The sequence below is a fragment of the Aspergillus novofumigatus genome, assembly GCF_002847465.1.
Source record: "Aspergillus novofumigatus IBT 16806 chromosome Unknown P174scaffold_5, whole genome shotgun sequence".
Lineage (NCBI taxonomy): Eukaryota > Fungi > Ascomycota > Eurotiomycetes > Eurotiales > Aspergillaceae > Aspergillus > Aspergillus novofumigatus.
In genome coordinates, this window is record NW_020194278.1 from 1157718 (window position 1) to 1178758 (window position 21041).

The following is a 21041-nucleotide window of genomic DNA, read 5'->3' on the forward strand; positions in this document are numbered from 1 at the left end:
CAGGCTAGTATAAACACAGCGCTCCTTCCCTTCCTGGACCAAAGAGCGTGTGTGTGTCTTAGGTCGTTGCTCCCCTGACTTTCACCTCATTCACTTTCATCATCCTTTTTCCTCTACTACCTTACCTTGCGCAACTTTCTCCCGGCGCAGTGCACTTAATCGTCACCGTCTTCGGTCCTTCAATCGCTCTGCCCTTTTCGACGATAGATACATCGAAACTGAGATTTATCTCTGCGATAGCTAACTAAAAGCAGATAGGTGTGTCACAAGGCACATGGCTTCTCCAGCAAAGCGGGGTGAGGCCCATATGAGCTCATTGCCTCAGCGGTCGCCCGAGTTCAGCTGCTTGGAGATACGGGGTACCTGGAATGGCAATGAGCTTGAGCCAGTAGGCCTTAGAATCTCCCTTGAGGTAAGCTGATAGCCCAGGTTGATGGAGTTTCGTACTGATCGCTGTCATTCTCTCTGTCAACATAGGTTCGATGCGTCCCAAACACGCAACTTCAGCTTCTCAATACCAGATCTGTAAACATGTCTCTCATCAAGACCTTCTCCGTCCGCCTCCAATCCAACGAATGGGGCCAAGGAGACCAGTCGGGTGCCAGTTCGCCTCAAAGCCCATTGTTCGCTTTTTCCGCACCAGAATCTGATGACGGTACCACTTCTTACAATTCAGGCACTCCAGAGGGAGACGTCTCTACCGCAGCGAGAGAATCTCGCATCAGCTCTCAGGATGCAACTGTGTCTTCTTCCCTTGAAGGGGTTGCAGTCGGCGGCAACGGCGAAAAACTTAAGCCCTCGTCGCACCTCTTCACCTCCGCACCCAATCTCTCTTCTGGACTGCGCTTGAACGTTGCAGATTGTGCCGACTGGATCAAGATGCAGAACCCAGCCCGGAAGAGGAGTGCATCTGACGCATCCCTTACTGATTCTGGGTCAGATCCAGAGCGAACCAAGACTTCCGGCATGAAACCGTCCGCAAAGTGCATCATCAGCGATGTCGACGGTGTTAAATCAGCCCCGGAGCCAGATAAGCGGACTCAAAATGCAAGCGAGGGGAAGGACGGAGCGCTCCAGCCTTCAATTCAGTCTTCAGAGCGAAACTCTCCCAGGAAACATTCCAGAACACTTAGCATGATCCCGAAGCCCGTAACCCGGCTGGGCAAGGACGTGGTGAGAGGAACAGTCTCTATTCCAGCGCCAAATGGGTTGCAGAATACATCAATCGCTGCACATAGTGAAAAGCCTACTGAAGAGGAAGATGCTCCCACTCCAACCCAGACAACTATGACTGAAACATTCCGCAGAAAGTGGGGAGACTCTGACTTCTTCGTCCCGTCGACCCCTGAGACGTCTCCAGGCTCTTTTGAAGCAAATGAATCAGTAGCCGCAGAAGATACCAAGGGCACAAGATCTAACTCTGACCTGGACTCCCCTAAGGCGACCGTTGGCATGCACAATGTCCTAGGTGGTCTCCATATTCAAACAGAGTCCGAGGGTGTGACAATCACCGTTGACCAAGACGTTGAGCCGGACACATTGAGCCCCAAGTCCGATCGAGACATGACAGCACCTAAAACCCCGGTTTCAGAGCACGATGATGCGGACCAATCCCTGGCGCATGATCCTAAAGATCACCTAGCCTGTGATTGCGAAGACTGCCAATCGTCCATGAGCGAGCCCAATCTCGACTTTGAAAATGGGATCCTCTTCATTCGAAACCCTGAAAATGTAAGGCCAGCAATATACAAGTTCGCCGTGACTGTGTCTGTCCTTCTTGAGAAAGACGAGTCGAAAGGATGGAGTAATCTGGTCATTCCTGGTCTTCCTAGGATGAGGGCTAGCGAGAGTGGATTTTTCCTATTTCAGATCCCAGAGAACCATGGCTTAGAGTTCCGCACTACCAACTTGCAGCGATACAAGGTTGTGGAGAACTGCTTCTTCGCCGAGTTCGTCAGCCACGGAGACCTTGTCGTTCCTTTACGGGTCTGCGACCAGAAATTCTACGGCATCGTCAAGGACTTCACCGTGGACCAGGAGATTCGAGCCGACTACCAAGTCATTGCCAGCGCTGTTCATGAAGGCATTCAACCAGATGTGATGATAAATTACACTGCGATGTGCTCCTTGAGGCTTCATAATCGCTGCTTCTGGGCGGAAAAGTGTTGCTTCTTCCTACGTTTGGATGGCGGCCCTGACGGTCGTTTTCATTGCCGGCTTGAGCCTCAGGAGACGGGCCTGCAGATGATTAACTTGGAAAACAAAGGAATTCCAGTCGGAGTTTCTTACCTCCAGGTCATTTGCTCTCCCAAAGATCTGGATATGTTTGGTGTGGCTTGGAAGCTCAAGCTTCCTGGCAAACAAGCTATAAACTGGCTACCACGGATCTATCCAGTCTCATCAACCACTTGCGAGAGTAACAGGAACGATCTTCGCCAAATATTTACTGAGCTGGAAACGGAATATCGCAAGGAAACAGCACACCAACTCGCAAGGGTAGTGGAGTTCGGTCAGGAAGATGTCCGGGGGCAGCATAACGCAGATGACTCGGAAGATCGCGAAGAAGATTTTGTTCAATCAGGAAAGGATTTATTCGATGAGCCATTTCCTCCTGAGGCAAAATCCCAGACGTTGAGGACGTCGTTCGCGAACGTAGTGGCGGACTCCATGGCATATTGCATGCAAAGCTTAGTCATAAGCCTCTGTATCTCGATGATCTGGGTGATCCTCACACCTTATCTTGAGATCCCTCCTTGCCCCAGCGTGTCGAACTGTGCTTTGAGAGGATCAGACACGAACTTAACTGTTGCAAACAGCGAGCTACTCGGACTAGCTTTTCCATGCGATGAAGACTGGGAATCTCGGCCTGAGCTATTGGATAATGAGCTTGCGCCAGAGCGAGCCATTGCGAGCGACACGCGTGAAATCGTTCAACAAGCTTATGTGGGAGACGTCAGTCTAAACGTCCAGGAATCTGGACAAGTGGATCACAATGAGACAGAGGACATTCGAGAGAATGTTGTGGAAGACAAGGACACGCCAACAGCGAGTGTCAAGTCTGGCAGCAGCCGTGATGAGGATCAAGCTCATTTCTCCCTCAGGGATAGGATCGATTACTGGCTTGGATGGATGGGACCCGTTGGCGATGAGCTCTAGCCTTCCTCCAGAATGAAGACGCCCTTCCCCTGGGCAGAGCAGAGCTTTGAACCACAAGCTGGTGGCAACATTGAAGGCTGGGAAATCGTATATCGTTGATGTCATTTAGATATTGACATGGGTTACAGCTCTGAAATGAAATATGTTGCCAAATTATTAACCGTTTTCATTGTTCGGCCGTCTCCAGTGGCTTCATCACCCCCTGTATAGCCCATTTTAATACATCAACCATGGGCAATGTCCCCTTCCCAGGAGCGACAGCCACACCGGCATCAGTTCTCACGTTCGTCCCTTGCCCTACAATTCTGATCAACTCGACAGTATCCGAATTCCTGTCGTTCTGGTACCGATCATTGTGAAGACCGCTTTCGGGTAACAGCAGCCACGCATGATCTCGTACGTATCGTGGCCAAACAATATCATCCACATAGCCCGGCGGATCCGTCCAAAAGTTCTGCGGCGGGGCATCATCCTCTGCCTCCAAATCAACATGCTGCTTTGCATCCTCGGAAGCCGACGATCCCCTGTGCGGCAGCGGCGGGACAGGAGCCGGCCCAATAGTCACATAGCCACTCCTCCTCTCGCGACGGGCCTTGACAGAATCATACGGCGCCGGCAGAAACAAACGCACATCGATCTGCTCATGCACTGGCCGCAGCACATGCTCCCTGACCTCCGCCTCGGGCGGACTAAACAACAAAAACCCCTCGAAGAAGACAACCGTCCGCTTTGCCCCCTCTCCCGCCAGGGCCGGTCCAACTTGCCGCAGCTTGTCAGAAACCTGACGCTGCAGCTGCGCAATGGTCTCGTCGCTGACGCCCGAATCGGACGCCTCGTTGAGATCCTCCTTGCTCTTCAGACGCGGTGGGAGCCGGCCGTGCTGCCTGACGTAGGACAGCGCTGCTGCCATGAATGGCACGTCGATTGCCTCGACGGTGTCCCAGTCTTGGACTGTTTTGCCGGAGGGAGTTGTCGTGTATGGGATTCTGGATTGGTTAGCTTGTTTGCTTACTCTACACTACTCTACTTCTGAGGGTAGGTGAGTTGGGTCCACTGACCGATCGTCAGGGACGTAGAAGTCATCCTCGTGCATGATGAAGGTCTGCAGGTTTTCGTTGGCATGTGAAAATATCCGGTGCAGGAGCCGAGCTAGGGTTGTCTTGCCGCTGGATGAGGGGCCGGAGATTCCGATTATGGTGACGGGGTTTTTCGGTCGGGAGTTGGCTTCGGCCATTTTGAGGCCTGAGGCTTTTGCTTTTCTTATCTTCTTTGGTGACTGTATGTTTTTGAGGTGATGGGTGGGCTGTGCTTGGGGTCGAGTGGTACTGGGCTATGTGGGGTGGTCGTTGACTTTCTTTGGGTTATGGACTGGGCATCTGGTCCTGCAAGCGAGCTAGATGATAAAATACAAGCCGTTTTCAGTGCTTCATAAGAGGCGAAGAGGCATTGAGCAAAAGAAAATAGGCAGAAAGTCAATCTCGCTCTTGCGCTAGTTCATTGCTTAAATCAGCGATAGTGGGGTACCGACTAGTAGTGGGGTCGATTCAATCGGGGAGCTGATAAGAGATCACTGCCTCAAAAGTTGATAAAACATATACTTCAAATGGCACGAATTCCTGGGCCATTACCAAGAGAGCGATTGAAGATGCATTGCAGACACTATTCTCCTTCCACCCCTGGAGCGTTGCCGGAATGTCGACAACCACGTGATCTCCGCCTGCGGGGCGTATACAGTTACCCTTTTCGGTAACCACTCGGGTACAGCTTTAGGTATGACAAAAGAGGTAGAAAGGGAAAGGAGACGTATATTAAAAATTTGTAACGCAAATCATGGTATCTATCCACCAAATGAACACCAGTAACCAGAAACAGGAAAATATGTACCCGCGGGTCGTCCGGACCCCTCTCTCATAACCAGTCTCGCTCACAAGTAATATACGTTAAATGACATACTGTGAAATCTAAATGTTCGCTAAACACCTAAGGCCCAAATATGGACCCAGGGCTCTGTTGGACACCGTTTGTTGCCTCAGATACTGCACGGCTTCCGCCTTTTTCCTGGTCGATGCCGGTCACTGAAGGTGTTCTAAATCGAGAATTTCTACTGGGGGTCATCAAGATACCCCCCGGAGAAAGGAACACCAAACCGGTCGAAGATTTTCGCTTCTTAGGCGTGAGGATGTCTGGTTCGGCGTCCAAAAGGGTCTTGGTGTTGGACGACGGGCGTTTGCGCTTCGGAGGAGACTTCTCCGCGTCGCCTTCATCGTCAGGGATGGCCAGTTTATGGCGGTCAAAAAAGCCTGAAGGTTTAGAGAGATATGCAACATGGGCTGAATCCTCGTCTTCGGGGATTGGAATGAACCGTTCGTTCTGGATAATAGAGCTCATCGTGCTGTCGTCCAGCAGATCCTTCTCGGCTTCTTGCATTTCCTTCTCTGACATTGCCTTTCGGCGCTTTAACATCTTATCCTCCAATGTGTCTCTGAGGACAAGAGTCTCAACATACACCGGTCGGGTCTGTCCAATCCGATGGGCTCGTTTGATGGCCTGGCTCTCCACATTCGGCTGCCAGATGGGGTTGACGAAGAAAACACGAGACGCATTGGCGATATGGAGCCCGTGAGATGCTTGATGCAGGTCCATCAAGAATACTCGGATCTCTTCGCTCTCTCGGAATAGATTCAAGTAACTTGTACGGAGCTCGGGACTAAGCGTACTCGCATACATGCGGTATTCGATGCCGAGGAGATCAAGACCTTCGGCAATCCAAACGCCCGAATTCGTGCTGTCGTAGAAGATGATAATCTTCTCCTCAGTGTGCAACTCCATAACGCGACTAAGTAGATACGACAGCTTAGCCGACGTTGTACCAAGCAACTTGGTCTGTGCCAGGGGAGAATCCGCTGGCAGTGACTTCGTAAGACCTTTGGAGAATGACTTCTTCGGTGCCTTCTTCGACTTTGGAAAAGTTGCAAAGCCTAACTCAGGGCCTTGCTTCTCTGCAGCCTCCGCTTGCTCACGGCGGGCTTTGATGCCCGCTCCAGCGAGGCCTTCGGTTGGGTCAACCGTTTTCAGATGTTCTTTGACAAATTGCTGCGCGCGACAAGCCTGGTAGATTCCCATATGGAGGGGCTCAGTGTCTGACTTCGAAGGGTCAAGTGCCCACAAAGCTCGAGCATGAGAAGGGAAATCGCGAATGTAGACACCTAGTTCATTCAGCTGCCTAAAAGCATTCCAAGCTCCGCTGGAGAATGCCTTTTCGGCTATCTCTATTCCCTCAGTCAAGGTTGTGATATCATCCTTGCTCATATGAGCTCTCTTTTTCTCCAGGTATTCCAGAGCATTCTTCACGGTCGCCGAAAGATCCAGATTAGAGCCTGCCCACCAAAAACCAGCCTGCCGAAGATTGTTGATCAGCGTCCTCAAATGCTTCTTGTTTTTCGTATGAAACATGTAGTCATCGCCTTCGCGTTCTGAGGTTATTGCGTTGACTGCCAGAACGAAGATAAACAAGTTCAGGTTTAACCTGTCATAAAATGTTGGCTCCAAATAAACAACCTTGTTGTAAAGCTTCGGCAGAGTGATCTCACTATGAATCACTTCCATGCGATGCCGTACGACGAGGCTCTGAAGCGTGGCGCGAAGAGACTGCACTTTTCGGCGTTTCCCATCCTTCCCTACGAGTCTCATGTACTTGGCCCACTCGGCATGGTCATTGGCCAGAGGGTTCGACCATGGCTTCAGATCAAAAAAGTTGACCACTATGGGTTTCAACTTCCTGAGATCTTGGTCATCTCTCGCCTCTGTCTTCCTCTTCCCTTGAAGAACAGCTTCTGTCGCCTCTGATAGATCGGTGTCGCTGCTAGTATTTGTTTCGTGTGAAGCCAAGCTCACCTCCACTCCATAAAGTCCACCGGACGGTGTTCCAGACACAATCCAACGGCGCTCAATATGCAATTTGTCCAGGAGATATCTCGTTCTTGAAGTTTGGCTAGATCCAGCTACGTTGTGACCCTCGTCAATGATGATACGAAGCCAATGAAGGCTAAAAAGTGAGGACTCCGCTGTGTTGAAGACGCCCCGTCTGTTGTTAACTGCCTCGCCGGCCTCCTGGTCGAAACGCCATCTTGAAAACAAAATAATGTCATACTGCAAGAGCTCATCCGAACTGGGAGTAGCATTCGACATGTTTCGTAAGACGAGAACTTTAAGCCCTTGGCTGTGCCGAGCAATTTGTTCTTCCCAGTGGTCAACCAAGTTGGGAGGTACAACAATCAATGTCCCCGAAGTAAGCCGCACAAGTTGAGGAGGCGGCCTGGGATATGCGACACCAGAGCGACCACTGTGCCTTGTAGGGGGTGAAGGAATCTTATACGCGCCTCTATTGTCCTCGCAAGCTTTGATGCACCTTGCAAAGGTCATTCCAGAACGGCCGAGGCGATCAAAATAGCTCTTCCATGGCATCGAAGACTGGCCAGCAGCTCTCGCCGCCATCTCGACAAGGCTCGCACATTTCTCACGTTTGACTTCCCCTTCCCGGTACAGAGGCGGTATGGCAGGGACGTGACAGCGTGTTGCAAGGATGACAGCGAGGCAGATCAGTGTCTTACCACACCCCATAGTCTCCGCTAAAATGCCCCACAAGCTTCTGAATAAAGCTTCTTTTCTTTGTAGATCGTGCCTTCTTCTTCGTCGTAGTAGTACTCGAGTCCATTGGGACCCTTGAACAACTGCAGACGAGGGTCCAACATCTGGGCTGGCTGCGCTTCACGTTGAACCATGAAAGCGGCTGAACGACGCTGGTATGGGTACAACGGAGTTTTGAGCCCTGCTACACCAGCATCGAGTTCTGTGTTGCCAGCGTCCTCCGCAGACAGTAATTGTCGCATGGCGAGCCTCGCGTAAGGGTCTTTCACTGCTTCAACTTGCGGCTCGGGATTTCGCAGTGTGTTGAATATGTACCACAGTGACTCGTCCTCGGTTCCGGTACCGTTGGAATTGCCATCGGTAACTTGCTCATTCGAAAAGAAGATCCCATCCCATGCATCGACGGACCGATTGACTTTCGACATGACAACTTTAAGTGCCTCCCTCAATGTCTTGCTTGAACGGTCAATGTACTTGTGCCCAGCATCGTCGGGCAGGACATAGACACGGACATAGCACCATTGCGGATGCTTCACATATGTGTACTCGCATGTTCGCACCCAATTGCTTCTCTTCAGCATTGTAATCTCCCCAACTGGATAGTTGTCGTCGTCCGCCCAAGGGTCGGCATCGGCATTGTGAGGTTCGTTGCGTTTTCTCAGGACCCGACGGCAACGTATGAGTTTAAATTTGATAAGAACAAGTCCTTTTCTTGTATGAATTTCTGCGCAGGGGCCATACACCTATTTCCAGAGCCAGATAACAAAGATGAGGGCTTGGGTGTGGTCGCAGGTGTGATTTGCGACGGCGAGTCGCACATGGGAGATCCGTAAGGACGCTCGCTTAATCTTATGGTATCTGTTTCCATCATCTATGCCATAAAGTTGTCCTGTCAGCGCATGGACTAATCAGATTTCCTCTGCGAATCCATGTGGGATAACCCAGCAGCAGGACGACGAGTGGATTCTGAGGGGAGAAACGCACCTGTGACTGAATTGACGCAACACCAGGTTGCGGTCCAAGACCAGCCAACGCCATACCGTAAAACCAGCAGACCTTGTCCAAGACAATATTCAATCACGCTGCTTCCATTCAATCCCCCGGCTAGCCCTAAAGCCCTGTCGCGAATATCCGCGATCAGCAGGGGACCATACCTTTCTAGAGCGTCACGGATCTCAGCCTTCTCAGGTCAAAGTCGGGAGTTGGGCGAGGATGGTTGCTAGGTGTCTCACAAGACCTGCTGAGTTGACTCAAGTCTCAAGCCAGCGTCATCCTATAAATTGAAGCATTCATCCTGGATAGAAACCATGAGTCTTTGCCAGTCAGGGAATAGATAATCCTTTGGCATTATTCATGGATGCGTGAGCCGTGACAAGAAACTCCCCGAGCTGACGAACGCCATTGGCTCTTGTCTTTCACCGCCCTCGGACTTCTCTTTTAAGTTATATTAGTTATGTTACAAGATCCACGTGACTTATCCAAGGTGAACCTCAAACAGTAACAGAGAGAGAGTTGGCTTCAACAACATTGTCATATTAAGTGCATTTAGATTCAGCCTACTTCGATGATTAATATATTCTTACTTTTGATAACAAGTCAAATGAAATGAAGAACGGATAAGTGAACTTAACATAAGTTCACCTAACGCCATAATTGTCAAGACTCAACACAAAATGACAATATATGTCAACAAGAAAAACAGCCCAGATAGAACAAACGAGAGCCTCCGGAAATAGGACAATGCTTATGTTGACTAAAAGCAAAAAGCCGCCTCCGCGCAATTCGATGATCCATGCTAAATTGAAACGACAATTTGATCAGAAAAGTCTTACTGAGTGAGGAAATCCTCAATCTCAAAACCAACACGCTTCAAAGCTTTTTCTTCCAGCTCCTTCTGGGAGCCGGCTAGTCTGCGCACCACCACAGTACGTGCATCTTGCAGACGGACCTCAACCGCGTTGCCTCCGTAGCGATCCAGCTCGTCTTTCTCGCAATCCCGGATGTAGACAGTGATGTCCGGCCCAACGCACGCTCGCCAGAGAGATGCCATCCACTGCCAGTGATCCAAGGGAGCGTACGAGTCGTTGATCGGCACCGAACACGCGAATGCATCTGCGTTAGTGAGCTGGTAGCGAGGGACGAGTGCAATGGGGACTGGTGAGAGGCCGGAGCCGGGAACCGAGGAGGCTGATTCCGAACCGTTCTCGCTCGATTGAGCTGGAGAGCTTATCTTCAGATCAGCCGTCTTGGGGATGATAGTTTTGGGAGAAATCTCAGAGGCGGAGTCATCGTCCTCCGGCTTTGATTCGGAGGGTTCCCGTGCAGGCTTCACAAAGCTCACAATGTCATCTGAAATGCGATGCCATACCGAAATGGTGTTGAGATAATCGACAGTGGCATCGCCCATCTGACCAGCTGCAGAGTAACTCTCCCGCGAGCGGACCTCGGGGCCTTCGAACACGCGGGGTTTGTATTTTCCTTCCTTCTGGAAAACAGTGTTGAGATAATCGACCACTGCTTTTACTTGTGCAGGATCTTGCCCGTCAACAGCAATCACGGCTCCTCGCTGCGGGATAGAATTGCCACGGAAGGACGGAATGAGTGGAGGGGATATCTTGGCGAGAACTTTGATTTTGTTGAGGAAGGGGATGGTCATGACCGTGGCCTCAAGACTTGATCCGTCTTGAGGGAACGGAGAGATAGGCGTCACGGAGCCCGGGAGAGGCACTGTGGTCTGTAGTGGTGGAAGCTTCAAACTTGGATCATGCGGTGGATGATCTCTGCTATAACGAGCCGTTCTCGAAGGATGGACCATTTGATGCAGAGTCCGAGCGTTGGGTGCATCCGTGCGGGGGGTATAAGGAGACATTGGATATGCGGACTCGGGGCTTCGGTCCCGATGGACATTTGGTTTCAACGTTACCTGAGAGTTGAACCTGCGTCGCTTCGAGTCTGGGGACCGGCAACCAGCCTCTTCATATGGTATTTGACGAGGAGGACAAGAATCGACGTGATTGTCTACTCGGATGGGGTTTGGTTGTCTGTCAGAATCTCTAGCCCGGCGTTGATAACTTCGAGCCATGACCATATCGGGATGTGGAGATGCTGCAGATGCACTGGGCGTGAAAGGGGCCTCTGGTGACACAGGTGGGGTCATCACTCGCCCACCACATCTGTTGCAGACTGCGGAGCCCGGAGGACTGTGGCTAATGCCAGAACCGGTTGCACGGGAATTACCATCCCGGCCATAGCGACGGGGCTGGTACCGGTATTCTGGGTACTGCTGCTGGTGACGAGCTTTTTCTTCCTGTCGATGAAGGTCAGCAAGAACGAAAGAGAATAAACAAAAAGAAGCCGCATACCTCGGCAAGAGCCTTCCATTCATCCTTGGTTTCTTGAGGGAGTTTCCTCCATTGCTCTCCAATGATTTTGGAGATATCTGGGTTCGCAAGCCCGGGATTTTGAGCCACTACTGCGGCTTGATAATGTTGCCGATACAAGATAAAAGCTGCAGTACTTTCCGTCAGTTTGTGGTCATACTTAGCAACAGATAAGATCTTACCGTTTCTTGGCCTGGGGATCTTGGGGTCCGGTTGGCAGAGACAGAATTGCATGACTGACTCCTTTGACGCAGTTGACTTCACAGGACTGGAAGAGGAGGATCTCTCCGATTGAGAGGAGCGCTCTCGCACAGGCATATCCTTGGTAGACACTCGTGCCGCGAGCTTGGGAGACTCGATGGAAGAATCGGAAGCGATCTTGCCTAGGGCGAGCTTCGTCCGGTTCAGAGAGAGATGCACCTGAGGCAGCCCAGTTGCTGGTACGTCAGCAGTGTACCTGCACGAACCACCGTCGACAGGATGGTCTACCAGCGAAACTCTGGTAGTTGGCTCGTCATTCATGATCTTGTGTTCAAGGAGGCTACTAGACCGTCTTGGAATAGGGACTTGAGGAGCGTCATAGAGCAAAGCAGGAGGTTTGGGAAGGACTCGATCGTAAGACATTTAAGAAAGTGGTAAGGAGCGAAACCGCCTTGTGATGGGCAGGAATAGGTCGCGGTGCTCGGTTGGGAGAATAGGACATTAGATGAATAGATGACAAGGCGCAGGAGGCGATGCTGGTAGAAAAGCCCTGGACAGGATAGGACAAGGAACAAGAAGAAAGCCTGAACGAGAGAAAGAAAGCAAGCAAGAAAGAATTAGAGGTATAAGGTTAAAGAAAGACAAGAGAAGCCTCGTAATTCGCTGTCCCTAATTTTATTTAGACCTTGATGCCTGTCCGGCTGTCAGTTGTGATTTGCTTGACTCCCGATATGGTTGGTTTCTTTTCTTTGGAGGCCCTTTGTCTTTGTTCTGTCACTTTCTCATGAACCTTTTTTACTTTTTCCCCCCTTCTTTGACAATGAAATGGAGTTTTCTATTAAAGAAAGCCAGCCGAGGGAGGGAATACGATTTGATAAAGCCAGGATTGGCGCTTTTTCCAAATTGCTTTGTTTTAAATCTATCTTTGGGTCTATTGAGCGCGCGCCCCCTGTTGGTGATGGGATCTACCTTGACCCTACGAACCACGTTCTTTGTCTTTGGATGAATGACACATATCCCCTCGGATTGCTCCCTCCCCCACTGGACACACTGTCTCTAGGATCAAACGGATGGAACATGATGGTCCAGCACCATGATCCAACAGAGAGGTGGACGAGCAAGTAACAAAGGAACTGTGGTTCTGGTTCGGTCAGGTAGCCATCAGGCTGGGGCGATTGTACAGTATGTCTGGCTGGGATGCGCCCTACATCATCACACAATAGAAGCAACCTCAGGCTGGTACCTCGAGAGCGACAGTCCAGTACTACTTGTACCTTTTCGCAGAAGACAATACAGAATGGATACGGAGCACCTAAAGGTACCTAGAAACGCCTGCTATGTGCTATTGAGGTAGGGCTCGGCCACCCTCCTCGTTCTCCTGTCGCCATGTCATACCCTAAATTCAATAGTTACTTTACTTTACTTTGCTTCGTTATTCTTTCAACTGGTCATCGTCATAATGTTGTTTCAATGTTTGGTCTGAGCTTTTCTTTCCTTTGTCTTTGTCGACGCATGCGGCGTGCCGTAGGAGAGACTCCGAGCCAATCACCGAAGACGGCTGCACAGCCAATCATTGGTTGAAATGGGTCCAGTAACATCCGCCTAAAAGTCACGGGAAGGACCTGGTCTGGCCCTTTAGCCTGCCCACTAACCCTAATCCAGCGAGCCTACTGATTACGTAGATATGGCCTAAGGTACCTTTTGCTTTGCTGAGGAGTTCATTTGCTGCCCCCTTATCGCTTCCCTGTGCTCCCCCCACCTAACGGTAGGACAAACTCCCCCCGGGCCCCTTTGTTCTCATCACTAGCACCATACCTAAAGGTACTTACAGAGGGGGAACAAAGAAATATCCATGAAAGAAACGAACAGAACAGATGAAGATCGATTCCCCACTCGACCCCTTAGCCCACTTACCTACGGAGTACTCCGTACTGATCAGGGGATCTAGACTAGAAGCTCAACACGCCTGTAACGATTTTTATTTTTCATAGGTCGGCGGCAGGGTTTACCCAACTATCAGGAATACAGGAGAGTATGTCTCCTTGAACTATGATACAGTCATGTTGCTGGCCCCTGCCAAGTTATGATCCATGATCCACCCCACAATCAATGTTGCACATCGAACCGGGTGGAGCAGGAGTCAGCTCCTTCCGCATGAGACATACCACCTTGAACAGAACACTCGGTCTCGACCATGATGATTTGTCGAGAATCGGACGGACCCTGTCTTTCGGCCCCGTCAAAGAAAGAAAACCGACTCCGGACTTGGTCATCATCGGACTCCCATATAGCCGCAAGGAGTATAGCTTCTGGCGGGAGTCGGCTAATGTGAGATCGATCTCTGCCGTGCTTGCCTTGCTTGCCGCCATGGGCCGCTGCAAGGCGTTTGTTGTGTCTGGGAGTAACCAATGCCTTGGCTCCTACGTACTGCTTTGCTGGCAGTCATTACGTCAAGATGTCGAGGGTTCCATCGCGCTGCGATTCGGAGAAAACGCCATCTACCTAGCTTTACCGGAGCCACATCTCTTCTATCCCATGGAACACTTCAGCTCCCATGAGACGATGGGCCGATGGGCCAAGATGCATTTCGTTCCTGAAGATAACGTCAGTATCCAGCTAGATCGGCTACACGGGGCGCGCTAGGTCTGGAACTCACCAGAAAAGGTACTTGTCCGGATTTTCACATTGTTTCTCCTTGGTGACCATTACCCATTGCTGGCCAGTCTGGACGCATGCGTCTTCAACGTTCACCCAGCCCGGATCCTGATTTTTCCCAAGCCCGTTGGATTCCTCCACCCCGGCAGCGAAGAGCTGCCAGTCTTTGATAAGGTCTGCCATAAATGCGTTGGTGTCGAACAGGTAGACCACGCCTTGCACCCATTGTTCTGCGGCATCACGCAGTTTGCGATTCCAATACTCCGTCAGCTTGACCGTGTCTTTGTAGCGACTGACGCGCTGTTCGGCTGCTGTCGGCTTAAATGCCGGAAGGAAAGTCACATCCGGTGTCAGTGTGAGAATGACTTTGAGGTCATTTGTGACCCAGAGCTGAGAGAGCACATTGAGCTGGTCCATGATCACCTGGATACTATGATCGACCACACTAGTCGAATCTTCGTAGCTCTTTCCGATCATGTTCCATATGTCCCAGATTCCAAACGAGACAACAATAATCGTGTTATTTTGACGGGACGCGATCGCCTCGTCGGACAAGGACTGCAGGGCTGCTCTCTCCGCCGTCGTCCATTGTTTCACTTGCGCCTTGAAATCCGCCAGCGGTGTCTTGTACAGATTGAGCATGGTGCCCGAGAGCTCCTCGTTGTCCACAACGGAGCCAATGTAATTTCCTCTTAGAGATTTTGCTGTTTGCGCCATGTTTTCATGGTGACATGAGTACTGAGTCTCAAGATTAGCACACCGCAAAACATAGTCTCTCCGGTTGAACTTGACAAGGATATCCCTCACCATTGAGCACAGCCATTCGGTCCATACCGACCCCTGCATCGCGCCTGCATTGTTGTCGCTCCACGAATCACCAAAGACAACCAATCTCCGATCAAAGGAGCCCGCAGCGTGGAACTCCGTAGCCGCCAAATGGGGCGGAACTACTCGGCGATAATAGTGCTGCGAGGCGAGGAACAATGCTGACACCAGAATGCTACATACAGCTAAGGCGCACAAGGCGTAGAATCGATTGAAGAGTCTCATCTCAATCAGCCGTCGAGGCCAAAAATGACAACAACACAGCAATCGCAAGGTGCGACGGGAGGCTGTTCTCCAAGTGTTCGTCGATCCGCGGTTCTCTTTGTTCTGCCTCCTGAAAGACGCCCGGGACGATCGGGAGCAAGAACGAGACGGGAGATGTTGATCCTGAGTAGCGTAATGGGAGACACGTCCCCTATGATGGATGCGCTATTCCCTCCGGTGCCAAGCGGGCTGGCGTCAATTGACTCGGGAATACGCAGTAGATTGTAAGATACTGAGACAACAGTCCATAGGGAAAAGGGCAAGGAAGATGAGGATAGGGACTGGTATTATTATTCTTCTTTCCGGCACTACCGTTCCGTTCTGGGATTGAAGAGCATGACAGGAGAATTTAGCGTGCAATAATTAGCAAGTTTGGAGTTAGCCAAGTGGGGAGTGGATAATGGATCAAGTGTTCCAAAATTGGCAGAATCCGCAGAAATATAAGAGCTCTGAAGGATTTATAAAAGATAGGCGATCGCGATATACAATGCAGGAAGGAAAAGGGATAAGGGGGACGGTGTCTAGGAAACGAAAATTGACTATGACACCATCAATTTTATTTGATCACAACTGCTGAACGCCTAAGCAAGTGTAATTTGGCTGGTTACTTGGGTTGATAAAGGCTGGTACCAATCATCCAACCAACTCCATGACAACTATCGCAGGCGGACATCGTTCGATGTTGGATACAAGTGACAGCCTGCGCCTCCGTAAGGCTGGCCGCGCGGCAGTGGTTACAGTAGTACGTAGTAACCTGTCGCGTGCACAACCACAACCTCCTTTTTCTGCAGGTCCGCATGTGTAGACAGCGATGCATTTGTCATATCTTCAAACCTATGAAATACCAATAGAGGCCAGGGATTCAAGTCTCCTCAGCTTCAATTTTGTTTTCTTCTCTGAAAACGATTTCATGGATGCAAAAAAAGGGACGATGACGACTCGTGGTTTGCGTCCTGCGCCACCAAGTCGCTAACTTACGTTTCTGGTTTTGTTATTTTATTCTTGCGCTTCGGCTGTCTCGGCCCTTGAAGACTCCGCTGGATATACTTTTCACATCTCGCATTTATCCACAGGAGGCCTTATTCGTGTTAGATCGTATATCACGTAGGAAGAGGATCAGATCCGTTTTGAGATTTGGTTACTTGTCTGCAATCTAATTCGCTGATAAATCCTTCGTCGAGTGAAGGAGCTGGTATGCACGCTATTGTGGTCTGAGGAGCATAAATATTTCTCCAAGTATAGCGATGAACATGGGGATGCACTCAGTTAATGCTACTCTAGACCAAAGTCTATCAGATTAATGCTTTCAAGTTCTTTTGCATATGCAAAAATCCAGAATTCTTAAACCTAGGTACTATTGAGACAGCTCAGGTACCGAAACGATGGCACAATATTAGTCTGATATTGCTACATAAGAGTCCATCCACAATATGTACAAGAGGACAGGCCCCGGAGATTAACATCAGCTCATGCGACAAAACCAGGTTTATATAGTCAAGGAAAGCAGTTCAATCTCTATGGCTACCATTTGGGATCGGCCATACCAAGGTTCGACAGACCTTCGATATACAAGCCATTGGTTCATTCGATATGGTTCAATGTACGCCCCAAGGCCATGGCAGACAATGCATCTTCCCGGAAAATAAGATTTCACGCCCTATATCTACATTGTTCATTTCATAGATATCAGTCAATAGGTGAAACTACCATGACTCTAAGTGGATGCCGAAGGAATCATACACCGTTTGTCGGTAAAGTTGCGACCACAATCTGTAATTTTCTCATCACCATCTGAGAGCAGAAAAATGGGGTAATAGAATGGAGTGATTAGTTCATTAACGGGCCAAAGAGCCATTCAGATTATCCTTGCAATAAGATTAATCTCTTCTACGAGGACGAAGAAAACTAACTGACAACAATGGGGTCGGAAATGGGGAGGGGCTGACATAAGAAGCCCTACCGAGACGCGCTGTACCCGACTCGGCTAGTGCACCTTAGTCATCCGCCCACACAGGGAAATCTCGCTACACCACAGCAAAAAATCCCACGAAGAACGAACCTCCGACGACCTGAACCTCCTCGACCTGTCGACAAACCCGCGCCTCCGTCTTGACCGCGCACACCCGTCAAGATGAAGCTCAACATCTCCTACCCGGCCAATGGGTCGCAGAAAATCATCGAGGTTGACGATGAGCGCAAGCTTCGTCCCTTCATGGAGAAGCGCATGGGAACCGAAGTTAGCACCCCCAGACCTATTTTGCTTTACGTATCCGGCACCTCGAAACCACACAAGAGAACTTTTTCAGCCGGAGTAGAATTGGATATTGAATGGAGAACAGAAGACTGATTCGGGTTGTTTTTCTCACTAGATTCCCGGCGACTCCCTCGGTGATGAATTCAAGGGTTACATCTTCAAGATTACCGGTGGTAACGACAAGCAAGGTACGATTCGAGAATTTTGTTTGCCCGCAAGCAAGCAATTGTGAAATGGCGACAGAAGGAATCAGTTTGCTGACGCTATAACTCTAGGTTTCCCCATGAAGCAGGGTGGTACGTAACGACTGCAGGAATCGACATCAGAGACGAGTCAGAAAACTTACGGATATCACCAGTTCTCCTTCCCACTCGTACCAGACTCCTGCTTTCCGACGGCCACAGGTAATTACGCACTTGCCAATATTGAAATGTGTCCGGAGAATGCGTCGCTGACGAGTCAATTGCAGCTGCTACCGCCCCCGCCGCACTGGTGAGAGAAAGCGCAAGAGTGTCCGTGGTGGTATGTCTCGAACCGTCCTACAAACAGAAACACCCAGAGAGAAGGGAACGCATAGTTGACACTTGTCATTACAGCCATCACCAACTTCGACCTCGCCGTTCTTGCCCTGAGCATCGTCAAGCAGGGTGAGGGTGAGCTCCCCGGTCTCACCGACACCGTTGTCCCCAAGAGACTCGGTCCCAAGCGTGCCACCAAGATCCGCCGCTTCTTCGGTCTCGACAAGAAGGACGACGTCCGCAAGTTCGTCATCCGTCGTACCGTCACCCGTGAGGGCAAGCCCGACTACACCAAGGCCCCCAAGATCCAGCGTCTGGTTACTCCCCAGCGTCTCCAGCGCAAGCGTCACAGGATTGCCCTCAAGCGCCGCCGCGCTGAGGCTGCCAAGGAGGCTGCGTAAGCTCCCCCCCTATTTCCCTTCAGCCCTGACGCTCGTTGGGAATCCGCTCTCGCTGACATTCTCCAAACAGTAACGACTACGCCAAGCTTCTGGCCACCCGTGTCCACGAGGAGAAGGCCAAGCGTGACGAGCTCCGCAAGCGGAGAGCGTCTTCGATGAGAAAGTAAATGTTTTTTCTCCGGGGGTTAATGGTCGGGTTACGTCTCTATTATGGCTAGGGAAGAGGGGTTTTGAGTTCAACGCAGGGGCGACCCAAGTGAAAAAGAAGGCCCTTGGGGGAAGAGCGTCTGCGGAACCGGGCCACTTTGGTGTGCAAAACTAAAACTCAATTCTAAGAATTCAATTTCACGGAGTGAATGGGAAAAAATGTTAAAGAGTTCTTGTTCCTACTTCCTTGGGTTGCCTCTTCTCAACCATCGACGAAAGGTCGTTTTTCCCCCTCTTTCTCATCACTCGGCATGGCATGGTAACGGTTCCGCGGGTTGCTTAGCACTGCTTACCTGAATGAAACGAAGCTCTTTTCTTTCTCTGGTTTTTCTCTCGCCTAGAATGTCTGTATTCCCTTGGCAATCTGATTTTTTTCCAGCTTCATAACACAATTCTGGTCTTATAAGGTAGTGCATCAACCATGGTGGCCTCGGCGTGCCACGCGCCGACTGACATTGCATGTTTGCATGAGTCCTAGGCTAAGCATCCAAGCATTACTGGAAGAAATTCTTATCCAAATAGGTATCGATTTGATTAGCCATTGAGCTCTAAGCAACAAACTCCATATCGTCGGTGCCGCGCCGTGTACAGGCATCAAAGCAATCAAAAATGCAGCCGGCAGCCATTCAGTACTCTAAATATGTACAAAGGTATAGATTTCAAATTCAGAAGCAAAGTGCCTACTTTTCCCTCCATCCATTCACTTGTGTCTCATGCATCATGTCCAGTATTCATGTTATAAATAGAAAAGAAACGAGGAAAAGCCGAGGTTAACATGCCCTACAAAGCTCGACAAAGAAAAAACAGAGCAAGCTGATTGACAACTTCCGTAGAAGAAAACACAAATGCAGCGGTAGAACAGAGCAGTCAAGAACAAGAAGCCACCTTCGACCCGTCATATTGAACGGGTCTGGAGTACCTCTCCGATGACATCAAAATTCCCCGATTCTGCACAATTCTACGCAACAGCGTGCGAAAACAGGAAACTGACAGATTCACCATTGTGTGTGCGTCTGCAAGCCTCTGCCAGCGTAGGGCTGATATCAATGGTGTCAATCTTGTCGCACATCTCCTTCTTCTCCTTGTGGGGCACTGTGTTGGTCACGACGAGACGGTTTAAGCAACTGTTGTTGATGTTCTCAATGGCGTTTCCGGAGAGAATGCCGTGTACGACAATGGCGTTGACTTCCTTGGCACCGTGCTGCATGACAGTGTCGGCGGCCTTGACGAGAGTACCACATGTATCAGCCATGTCGTCAACGATGATCGCAATCTTGTCCTTGACGTTTCCAACGAGAACCATGCGCGAGACCTCGTTGGGACGAGGGCGTTCCTTGTGAATCAGAGCGAATTGCAGGTCAAGACGGTCCGCAATCCCCGTAGCACTATCGAAGACACAGTCAACACCTTTGAATCACACACGCGGGGTAAAATAATCGTGCTTACCGCTTCGCACCACCGGCATCGGGACTGACGATGACGCAGTTCTTCACATCCAAGTGTTCCCGGATCCACTTCAACATGCTAGGCTCGGCATACAAGTTATCAACAGGGACATTAAAGAAACCCTGGATCTGACTGGCGTGGAGATCCATCGTAATAACATGGTTGCAGCCGGCGGTTTGGAGCATGTTCGCCATCAGCTTCGCGGTGATCGGCGCACGGCTCTTGTCTTTCTTATCTTGACGCGCGTAGGGAAAGTTGGGGATGACAGCCGTGATGCGACGGGCCGAGGCAGTCTTGCAAGCATTGATCATGATAAGAAGCTCCATCAATCCGTCATTGATATCGTTGGGTTTCGTGGACTGCAAGATGAACACTGCAGGGAGCAAATGAGCAGGTTAATTCAATGTCCCGATACCATCGCTGCTGTACCACCGGACAATAGGAGTGGGAGACAGTACCATCCTCGTCTCGTACACTTTCACCAATTGTGACACTTGTTTCCGAATTCGAATACTGCAGGACCATGATCTTGGTCAACTCGATGCCGAGCCTGCGATGAAGAAACGCTGTCAGTCGCCGCCCCGCAAGGTAAATCTGGACCGTGAAAGCGCATACCGAGCAGCAACGAGGTTCGCAAGTTCAGGGTGACTGTTACCAGTCAGAAGTTTGATCGAATTCGTGGCCATGGCGTCGAAGGCTCAATGTGACTGGAAACGGCGACGAAAAGAAAAGGATTCAATTAGATTCGGGTTCAGCTGCGGACAGCAGCTGGGAGATAGAGTTAATAACAATAGCAACGTATATTCAGAAGAAAAGACGTAGAGTCATGCTAGGGAACAATCTAAATTTCGGTAAATTCAAGGATGAAGATCTAGATGAAGCCCGCGGGCAACTTTGATCGAACTTTTTTCCCCAATCAAACCATTGCCGTCCCGTGACTTCTGCCTGCTGTCCCACCCCGACTCACCGCCTTGTCCTAGGTAAACGAAACATTGCGAGGAGAAAATCAATACCCAGATTGACTGGAGGCTGGAAACAAGAGCTACGCATGGCATCCTTCGTATTATATCAGCTAGAAGACGGATGA

The 21041-nt window shown here is 50.3% G+C and overlaps 7 protein-coding genes across 7 annotated transcripts; 2 read left to right on the forward strand and 5 right to left on the reverse strand.

Annotated features, from left to right (window-relative positions):
- Positions 1-68: 68 nt before the first annotated feature.
- Positions 69-3156, forward strand: P174DRAFT_451990 (uncharacterized protein; the record flags this gene model as incomplete). The annotated part of the gene is made up of 1 exon (XM_024829043.1): positions 69-3156. Exon 1 carries the CDS (start codon positions 532-534, stop codon positions 3154-3156), a length of 2625 nt encoding a protein of 874 aa, XP_024681281.1. The 5' UTR covers positions 69-531.
- A 166-nt stretch (positions 3157-3322) lies between these two features.
- On the reverse strand, positions 3323-4390 carry P174DRAFT_371591 (ribosylnicotinamide kinase; the record flags this gene model as incomplete). Its single annotated transcript, XM_024822384.1, has 2 exons — positions 3323-4142; positions 4215-4390. The coding sequence occupies 2 exons, from the start codon at positions 4388-4390 to the stop codon at positions 3323-3325; spliced, it is 996 nt and encodes a 331-aa protein (XP_024681282.1).
- Positions 4391-4959: 569 nt separating this feature from the next.
- Positions 4960-9122, reverse strand: P174DRAFT_442556 (DEAD/DEAH box helicase). The gene is made up of 8 exons (XM_024827604.1): positions 8788-9122; positions 8505-8674; positions 7861-8460; positions 5847-7801; positions 5749-5825; positions 5663-5721; positions 5262-5638; positions 4960-5231 (listed from the first exon to the last, which is right to left on the reverse strand). Exons 1-8 carry the CDS (start codon positions 8839-8841, stop codon positions 5137-5139), a joined length of 3387 nt encoding a protein of 1128 aa, XP_024681283.1. The 5' UTR covers positions 8842-9122; the 3' UTR covers positions 4960-5136.
- A 220-nt stretch (positions 9123-9342) lies between these two features.
- On the reverse strand, positions 9343-11807 carry P174DRAFT_391141 (putative HMG box transcriptional regulator; the record flags this gene model as incomplete). The annotated part of the gene is made up of 3 exons (XM_024823507.1): positions 9343-11110; positions 11166-11311; positions 11366-11807. The coding sequence occupies 3 exons, from the start codon at positions 11805-11807 to the stop codon at positions 9632-9634; spliced, it is 2067 nt and encodes a 688-aa protein (XP_024681284.1). The 3' UTR covers positions 9343-9631.
- Positions 11808-14036: 2229 nt separating this feature from the next.
- P174DRAFT_372579 (uncharacterized protein) lies at positions 14037-15089 on the reverse strand (the record flags this gene model as incomplete). The annotated part of the gene is made up of 2 exons (XM_024822439.1): positions 14037-14777; positions 14847-15089. 2 exons carry the CDS (start codon positions 15087-15089, stop codon positions 14037-14039), a joined length of 984 nt encoding a protein of 327 aa, XP_024681285.1.
- Positions 15090-17259: 2170 nt separating this feature from the next.
- On the forward strand, positions 17260-18468 carry P174DRAFT_372860 (40S ribosomal protein eS6; the record flags this gene model as incomplete). The annotated part of the gene is made up of 7 exons (XM_024822460.1): positions 17260-17364; positions 17498-17570; positions 17658-17678; positions 17741-17786; positions 17852-17904; positions 17979-18297; positions 18372-18468. The coding sequence occupies 7 exons, from the start codon at positions 17260-17262 to the stop codon at positions 18466-18468; spliced, it is 714 nt and encodes a 237-aa protein (XP_024681286.1).
- A 557-nt stretch (positions 18469-19025) lies between these two features.
- Positions 19026-20816, reverse strand: P174DRAFT_442560 (ribose-phosphate diphosphokinase). Its single transcript, XM_024827605.1, has 4 exons — positions 20570-20816; positions 20413-20504; positions 19955-20327; positions 19026-19893 (listed from the first exon to the last, which is right to left on the reverse strand). The coding sequence occupies exons 1-4, from the start codon at positions 20638-20640 to the stop codon at positions 19467-19469; spliced, it is 963 nt and encodes a 320-aa protein (XP_024681287.1). The 5' UTR covers positions 20641-20816; the 3' UTR covers positions 19026-19466.
- Between the last annotated feature and the right edge of the window lie 225 nt (positions 20817-21041).